The following is an 8878-nucleotide window of genomic DNA, read 5'->3' on the forward strand; positions in this document are numbered from 1 at the left end:
ATATTCGATTGCTAAAACATAGAAGTTTGAACATAATTAAGTGTTTGATTTTTTTTTTCTTTTACTAAAATCAAAGTTAGAAAACCAATTAAATTGACCTTTACAGCTTTACCTACCAAAATCAAGTACTTAGGCATAAATTAAATTCTCTGAATCAGTATACGGTAACTTTGTTCCTCTCTCCGTACGTGCCTATATATACTGGCACAGGTCTTTTCTCCTTCTTCATATTCAAATGAGTATTAGAGCATATAATAGTATATATCTGTATATATGCATATACGCCTTGTATATTCCGATTGCGTTGGGGACGAACAGTTCCGAGGATCGTCAGGCCGTATTGCCGGAATTCGTCGCCGGAATGACGTGTATTTCGATGCACAAATCGCCTGAGTTCTCCGTCGGAGGACGGCGTGGAGAGGCCATTGTGGAGAACGATGATGGCGGCAGTTCTTCGTCGTCCTCTTCGTCTATTGGGAAGAACAGCGACGAGTCTGCAGTCGGTGGTGATGCTGACGACGACGGTGCGGAAGTGCAGAGCTCGGCGGAAGATGGTGCTCTCGGCAATTCGGAGGACTTGGAGGAGACTTTGCCGTTGAAGTATGTGTGATTTTTTTTTTCTTCAAATTTTCATATAATGTGTATTGCCATGTGATTATTGCTGTTAATTTCTATAGTTTGACAGTGTAGTTTTTTTTTTTTTTTTTTTTTTTTTTTTTTTTTTTGGGGGGGGGGGGGGGGGGGGGGGTGGGTGTTGAAATCTAAGTACATATCTTTGAACACTACTTTTGCCAGTAAATTTGATGTTACGGTTAGGTTTCTGTGATAGTTATATGCGCATCATTTAATTGCAGTTAAATGTTGAAGTTTCTTGTTACCACCTTAGTAGGACTTTGTGCAGTCTTTTTATGTATGTTAACTATTGATTGTTCATTTCTGCATTTGGTATGGTGTGGATTAAGAAATAGATGCTTGTGTTGTCTTGAATAATGTTAGAGTGACTGTAAAGGGTCGAAATTATGAGCTTACTTCATTAGAATCTAAATTAGATATGTTAATGTTTTATTCTGTTGTGTATGCATCTTCAAGAAATCAATTTATAACTAGCAGATTTCATCATAAATGTTACACACAATAAAAAGGGATTGGCAATCAAGAGTGTACTGGATTTGAAAGATAAATACTGGCCAAAAACCTACAAAAGTTTCATTATACAATTTATGTTCAGTGCATGCCATAGATCCTGGCCAACAGAAAGACGAACTACAAAAATAAAAAGATTATGATCATTTTTGTATTTGCATGACCTACTATTCCTGAACTCAAGAGAAGTTTAAATTACAATTATTCTGATGACAAGAATAATATGAAAAATGACTTGCATTTCTAGATGGCCCATAAGTGTCATTAGTGAAAGGTCCTGGAGTATTTTCTTTCTGGCATTTGGATAATCTTCTTAGGTGATGGTCCAGTGGATATATAATTATATGATAAAAAGATATATCCAGATATTTGGTCCACATGTGATCATGCAAAAGGAACCTGATATTTTCTAAAATGCTGCAAGCTTCACTACTGCTTATTTCTCTGCTTGGATATATTGAAGTTGAAACCATTGGACATTTCCTTGTATCTTTCGCATGTAATGAAATTTTCTTTTACTAGTTAATGTTTAATGCTTTAATAGAGTGTTATGCTTGCTTCATAGTCCTCATATTTCCTGCTTTCCATTTTCAGGAGAGGTCTATCAAAATTCTATATTGGTAAATCCAAATCTTTTACCAGACTATCAGATGTGTCTTCATATTCCTCTATCAAAGATATTGTCAAGCCAGAGAATGCATACACAAGAAAACGCAAAAACGTGCTTGCTTTTAATAATTGCTTCGGCATCAATAGTAGTTACCAGCACAGTTGTGGGATTTACAAGAAACCTACCAATTCTACAAGCTCTCTTGCTGCAACTATGAGCTGCCCTATGGGCAATACTAAAAGTGTGCCTTTCAACTCAAATCCGTCGTTGCCTGGTTTCTCTCGTCCTCCTCTGCCTTCTCGAATACAAAGATCTAGGAACGAGTGCTCCTCATCACCATCCTCGTCTGATCTGCAAGGTGATGCAGCTCCAATTCCTAGCATAACCACCATAAAGAAATAGATAAGATACATTAAGTGTAGCTTGATTTTCTGTCATCCTATGAACCTTATTTCATATAAATGTTCATGGTGGTGGGAATATATTGTAAGCAGTTTTAGGCTTTCAAGATGTCGCTGTTGCTCCCTTTGGTTATTGCTCAAGGGCATTTTCAGTATGTACTCATCTATATAAAATGTTTTAGTTTTTCTGTTTTAGGTGCTCTATAGTGCATTAGACTTTACTTCTTTTTACCTCAATTTGCTCTGACCAATGCAATGCCTAATATTGTTTGCCGAATATGAAAGTTAGAAGTGATGTGTGCTTATATTTTTTGGGCTTGTGATAAAGTATTGGTGTGTTATAACCCCCAGCATACCTCAGACAATCTTTCCCAGCTTTGCAGGATATATGTACTCTCTTTGTTTCTAGAGTGCAATTTTTGTCTTGTCATATTCAATGGTGGTTAAACTATTGTGTTCTCCTCCTTGCAGAGAGGAGACCTGGTTACTGTTGTTGAAAGTCTTGTTACAATAGTCTGACTCTTGGCCCCATAAAGTTGGTGCTTTCTATTAAACTCCCGGGAGGTTGACAGTTCTGTTTAATTATTCAACTCTTTTGGCGGCTTGGACTGTGTATCAACTTGATTTTACAATGGTTGAGATACTCAAGCTATTGAAACTGAAAAGCATTGTAAGCAGAAGTTACCTTTTCCAAAAAGACAGGATGTGTTGCTCTGCTAAAAAGATAGGAAATGGTGGCAGTGGTTGAGAACTGGACTATCGGTTGCCAGAACAAGATCATTTAAGGTATGGAATTTAAACCTAGCTGATGGTGCTTTGGAATGATTTCTTTGATATTTGCTATTTTTATTCTCCATAATATAGTTTATTGCTAGTTTTGAGTATTCACCTTCTTACTGCATTCCCAACAGTAAATAACTGCCAGTAAGTGTATAAGGTTTATTTGTAAAATCAAAATTAGAGATTACAGCAGGGAAAAGTAGAGGAGGCAATAAAGGCTTCTCTTAGTCCACATTTAACTTTCTAAGAATGCACTACTTAAGACCTGGTGAATCAGGTTTCTCTTTTCACGATTTTCTGATACTTTTGAGTTTTATGGTTATTTATTTTAAGAATGTCTAACATTTAAAATTATCACTTAAAAGCATTAGGATAGCAAGCAATTCAAATCAAGGCAAACATGATTTGGCTTGATTTTTGAGTGTATTCAAGCTCCATTTTTGGGATCAAGTCCAATTAAAGAGAAAATTAGATATATAAGATCACAATTTGGAAGGTTGATTCTCTGTGCAAACAAATACTTTTTTAATAGATGGCTATACAAGTATATAGATTCATAAGGAAAATTAGTGAAGAAAGAAGATATGACCTATAAATAGTAAATCTGACATATAAACCATGACAGACGGTGTATTAGATATGTTCACAAAATTCAAAGTGGAAGCAAAATTTATGTATAGAATAATACAAACAGCAAGTCTTGTGATGAATATTAGATGAACTAAAATAAAGGAAGAAATGCTTACAGAATCCCTATTGATAACAGCAAGAGCATACTTTTTCCTGTTAGTGGATGATTATGTATTTATGTTCCATAAGCAAATCTATTAGACTATGTACAGGCAGGACACTAAACTAATTAATCAACACTTAGCAGTGTCAGAATAAGGTAATAATAACTGTGAAAGGACTGCATGGTGATTAATTATTTCAAAGATCCATTTTAAATTAAATTATTCCTTTTCTGTCAAACCTATCTAAAATTATTTCATATATGCAACATAATTTATTAGATTGTTGTGTGGTGTGACTGGTGTTCAATTTAACTGCTAATGAGAGTGGTTTCTTTTAGTTAACAAGAATTCACTTAGCCCCCCATTGTGCAAAGGTTAAAACACCTAGCTGTGAACTTCAGTACTTAACTAGTAGCTTATAATGCTCAAAAATGCAAAAACATATTGTGATATAGCAAGTTTTGGAGTCTTTGAAATGGAAAATGAATATAAAACCTTTGTATCATGGTTTGGAGGGCTGGGGTTTTTGAAGGCCCATATTTTAAGTCAACAAGAACTGAAAAATTATGACTGTATACCGTGGTATCCGAGGAAAGGTATCTAAAAATATTAACTGCAACCTACTAAAAATTGTTACTTGAATATTTTCAAAAAGTTAGACTAAAACAGCTACTAAGGAACAATTGAGGGACTAAAAATGCATTTTTACCTACTAAAAATTGTTACTTCTTGAATATTTTCAAAAGGGAAAAATTCATTTTTAGTCCCTCAATTGTTCCTTAGTAGCTGTTTTAGTCTAACTTTTTATCGTTGCAATTTTAACCGCCGAAAAAACAAAAATATTAAGCTCTATTAAAGTTTACTTTAGTAGTTAGTACATAGGTATTTTAAAATTTTATTATCTTTATTCTTTAGAACTTTTTCAGTTTTGGTATTTCATCAACAAAATAGAGAATTGACAAATTTCTTTCCTAATTTTTTCCTCTTCAATTGTGGTACATCGTCCCTATTTTTCCTACACGAACCTGCTAAAATCAAGTTTTTTTTTTTTTTTATTTTACAAATAAAATATCAAGACTAAAGAAGATTATAATTAAAGAAGAAACATTAAAAGTACTAAAATACCATGTACTAAGTAAAATTTTAATAGAATTTAATAGTTTTGTTGCTCCAGGGGTTAAAACTGCAACTTTTTTGAAGAGTTAGGGGAGTATATTGCAACGGGAAAAAGTTAGGGATTCAAACGGCTAGGATGCAACAATTGAGGAACTAAAAGTCATTTTTCCCTTTACAAAATTATAATAACTCGCTATATACGTTTCGGTATATCATTGGTTGAACTAAAGGCTACTTCCTCACACTGCCTATAAATCAAGCCAGTGGAGAAGTGCATTGCATAGATGAAGTCTTAAGGAAGACATCCTTCTTCTTTGCCTTCATATTTCTCATTTTCTTTTCAAGGTAAACTAATAATATTTAAAAAAATATTTTTCCTTTGCACCTTAGTTTTGTATGATGACTTACTTTTTCCTGTGTGATTGTGATCTGTGATTCTCTTTCATCGGGCTGAGAAGCTACATTCTCTGACTCCTTTTTGATTGAGGATTTCGACACCGTCATTTGGCCATTTGACATCTGGCTGTTGTATTAGCTATAACTTGGATGAAATTTGTGTGTTACTTTGCTTCATCGATTTCTAGTTTTTATGCTCCTAGTTATGATTCTTTGCCAGGCTCTATTATTTAGGTTTATTGTTAACAGTGAAGAGTCTCTTTGGTTGGTTTGGCATGCTTCATATCTTCCTACCTTCTTTTCATTGTCTTTTACTGTTTCTTGTCATTTTGGGAGATTACTGGCAGGCTCATGGTGTGAATTTCATGTGAACAGGTCTTGCCAACTAAGAACATATTTTGCCATGGATCATGCCTATCCTGAAATTCCTGTCGAGAAGCTGAAGCTTTATCATTCAATGGACAGAAAACTTTATTCAATCCTTGTTTTTGCGCTTAAGCGTGATCCTAAGGTATCTGTGAATATGATTGCCTTATGGATTTGGTTGGAACTGGATGTACTCGATGCTGTTGTGCCAAACATCTTGTTGTCGCCCCTAAATTCGATCAATGGACTTGCTGATGAAGCTGTGGCTTGCCTTAGATGCATCACAGACACCACGTATCTGTCTTCCTCTGATGCAAGTGAGATTTCACTGAGTCAGAGTGTCTTGGGAGAGCAGTTGTCACTTAAGTTCTTCCATGAAAATCGTGCCCTGGCATACCGTGGGGTTAGAATGGTTGTGGAGAATATTTGTGTCAAGGTATTAGACGATCTCATGGAAATGGCCATGCCGAGAAACACTGAACGGCAAATGGTGATGATTCCACCTGTCGATGAGCCCATGATGCCAAGATTTGGAGGGCTCAGACGCACAGGTGAGTCATCTCGGTCAGTAGTGCCTCCCATGGATCCCATGATATCGAGATTTGGAGGACTCAGGCTCACAGGTGAGTCATCTCGGTCAGTGGTGCCTCCCGTGGATCCCATGATACAAAAGTTTGGAGGGCTCAAACTCACAGGCGAGTCATCCCAGTCACCGGTGCCTCCTTTGCACATGGAGGAACCGAAAGAAAACAGGATTCTATTTGCCACTTTTTCTAGGGGCTACCCTGTTTTCGAATGGGAGCTTAGGAGTTACTTCTACAGGGTGTTTGGCCACTGTGTGGAGTCCATCACTATGCAGCCGGTGAAGGCAAATGAGCAGTCACTGTTTGCCCTGATCGTCTTAACCTCCTCAGCATTTGTTGACTTGATTCTCAGGGGCGAGGAGAAAGCAAAGTTTTCGGTTAGAGGAAAGCAAGTTTGGATGCGCAAGTATTCCCCCAAAGCTTAAGAATAAGAACCCTTCTTTATGTGTGTTAGTACAATTATGTTATTTTTCTTTTTTGTTTTGGTTTGTAGTTGAAGAAGCCTAGTTATGGTGCTCTCTCTGGTTTTGAGTCATGTAATATATCTGTTGTATTAATGTATTAATAAATGCAAAGCTTCTATTTGTGTTGTGAACTTGATTGCTATTCTATAACGTTTTGGCTATTGCATTGGTTTTCTTTCTTCATTGTTTTTCTTTCCTTTCTTTTCCTAATCAGTTAGAAGATCATTGAAACTCAACAATTTTGTGGTTAGGCTAATGCTTTAGTCAATGATAATGGAAAAATTTGGGATTGCATTAAGTAAATCTGGTAGCAATAAATTGTTATGACTAGAAAACGATTACTTGACAAGTTTGAAACTACTTTATTTAAATACATGGGTTGAATTATTAAATACATTTATTGACGAGCGTCATATTTTACGTTACATTACCTATGTGCACCGATATTTGTTATATATTCATTTTTATCTTTTGTTCAAGTAGGGACTCAATTTAAAAAATTTTGAGAATTCATTTTAAATATTTTGTTTTGGTGAGAATATATTTAAAAAGTTGATATTATCTTTTTATACGTTTTCATATTTATAGGTATGACATCTTGGATTTATGCCCTTGATAATAATATCACTAGGCTCTCTTCAAGAATACCACTAGGCTCTCTTCAATTTTAAACATTTTACACTTGAAATATAGATCATTTGGCACTAAATAAATAACTTTTGTTAACTATTGAAATGCAAAGAGAGTTAAACAAAAAACAAAAAACAAATAGCTAGGAGAGAGATGGCCTCAAATATTGTCGTAACTACAAATATTTGGCAATTATATTGAATTTATTTATTATTCAAATTTTTTACTCTTTTTTTTTTTTTTTTTGGATCAAATGAATGTAACCCCTATAAAATCTCATAAGATTTGCATTCTTTTTTTTGAAGGCAACTATATAAACGTAGATTAATAAAGCAAAGTAACAATAGAGTCAGAAAGGACAGAGTCCCAATACATCTAACCAGCCTGTGAGAAGGCGGTTAAAGTTAGAGTATGAGCAAGTAAATTAGCCGATCTAGGCATTAAGGAAACAGAACAATAAATAAAAGTGGCCATAATGGTCCTACATTGGTCAATGACTAAACCAACATAGGAGAAGATTGAGACCTGACGAGAGGACAAGCTAGTCTGAAGCTCTGAGCAGTCGGTAAATAAGCAAAATGATAACAAGTCACGATCCTTGAGCCACGAAAGCACCTCCTTACACGCCATGGACTTGGCCATAACAGGAGAAGAACACCCCACGAGCCGCCCACTGCATGCCGCCAAGAAGCCTCCACCATGATCCAAGAGAACCACGTCTGTAACATCCCATTTTTCTTAAACTTACTTAAGTAACTAAACCTTTAAAGGTAAACTAAACAACGGAAATAAACTTAATAAATTAACAAAATGAGTGTCACCGCCACAACCACCCTTCACAGTGATTGCAGAGGCTAGGGTAAAAACTAAACATCAAGTCAAAACTAAATCCGAATAACTAGGGGGATGGAACCCCGGTGTCTAGCACCATCAAAACATAGGTTACTACAATCCATATTACGAGTTGACTTGATTGCTCTGATCGTCTTAACCTCCCCAGCATTTGTTGACTTGATTCTCAAGGGCGAGGAGAAAGCAAAGTTTTCGGTTAAAGGAAAGCAAGTTTGGATGCGCAAGTATTCCCCCAAAGCTTAAGAATAAGAACCCTTCTTTCTGTGTGTTAGTACAATTATGTTATTTTTCTTGTTTGTTTTGGTTTGTAGTTGAAGAAGCCTAGTTATGGTGCTCTCTCTGGTTTTGAGTAATGTAATATATATGTTATATTAATGTATTAATGAATGCAAAGCTTGTATTTGTGTTGTGAACTTGATTGCTATTCTATAACGTTTTGGCTATTGCATTGGTTTTTTTTCTTCATTGTTTTTCTTTCCCTTCTTTTCCTAATCAGTTAGAAGATCACTGAAACTCAACAATTTTGTGGTTAGGCTAATTCTTTAGTCAATGATAATGGAAAAATTTGGGATTGCATTAAGTAAATCTGATAGCAATAAATTGTTATGACTAGCGAACGATTACCTGAAAAGTTTGAAACTACTTTATTTAAATACATGGGTTGAATTATTAAATGCATTTATTAAAGAGCGTCATATTGTACGTTACATTACCTATGCGCACCGATATTTGTTATATATTCGTTTTTATCTTCCGTTCAAGTACAGACTCAATTTTAAAAATTTTGAGAATTCATTTTAAA

General features: G+C 35.2%; 2 protein-coding genes across 4 annotated transcripts; both read left to right on the forward strand.

The window, feature by feature from the left end:
- The first annotated feature begins 249 nt into the window (after positions 1-249).
- On the forward strand, positions 250-2879 carry LOC109168952. 3 transcript variants are annotated; one of them, XR_002052142.1, is made up of 3 exons: positions 250-600; positions 1738-2306; positions 2626-2879. XR_002052142.1 is itself a non-coding variant. In XM_019317821.1 (3 exons), the coding sequence occupies exons 1-3, from the start codon at positions 362-364 to the stop codon at positions 2649-2651; spliced, it is 639 nt and encodes a 212-aa protein (XP_019173366.1). In that variant the 5' UTR covers positions 250-361; the 3' UTR covers positions 2652-2879. The 3 variants fall into 3 exon arrangements, 2 of the variants coding, with proteins under 2 accessions (XP_019173366.1, XP_019173365.1); XM_019317821.1 differs by having other exon boundaries at positions 1738-2111; XM_019317820.1 differs by lacking the exon at positions 2626-2879 and having other exon boundaries at positions 1738-2385.
- Positions 2880-5036: 2157 nt separating this feature from the next.
- Positions 5037-6666, forward strand: LOC109168955. The gene is made up of 2 exons (XM_019317822.1): positions 5037-5129; positions 5556-6666. The coding sequence occupies exon 2, from the start codon at positions 5584-5586 to the stop codon at positions 6553-6555; it is 972 nt and encodes a 323-aa protein (XP_019173367.1). The 5' UTR covers positions 5037-5129; positions 5556-5583; the 3' UTR covers positions 6556-6666.
- Positions 6667-8878: the final 2212 nt, after the last annotated feature.

Source organism: Ipomoea nil, unplaced genomic scaffold, assembly GCF_001879475.1.
Source record: "Ipomoea nil cultivar Tokyo-kokei standard unplaced genomic scaffold, Asagao_1.1 scaffold3238, whole genome shotgun sequence".
NCBI lineage: Eukaryota > Viridiplantae > Streptophyta > Magnoliopsida > Solanales > Convolvulaceae > Ipomoea > Ipomoea nil.

Excerpts from the sequence above, each read along its gene's own strand:
- LOC109168955 (XM_019317822.1), top strand. The coding sequence starts at position 5,584 with ATGGATCATGCCTATCCTGAAATTCCTGTCGAGAAGCTGAAGCTTTAT.
- LOC109168952 (XM_019317820.1), top strand. The coding sequence starts at position 362 with ATGACGTGTATTTCGATGCACAAATCGCCTGAGTTCTCCGTCGGAGGA. Across the intron at positions 601-1,737 it reads GAGGAGACTTTGCCGTTGAA|GAGAGGTCTATCAAAATTCT; the intron begins GTATGTGTGATT and ends TTCCATTTTCAG.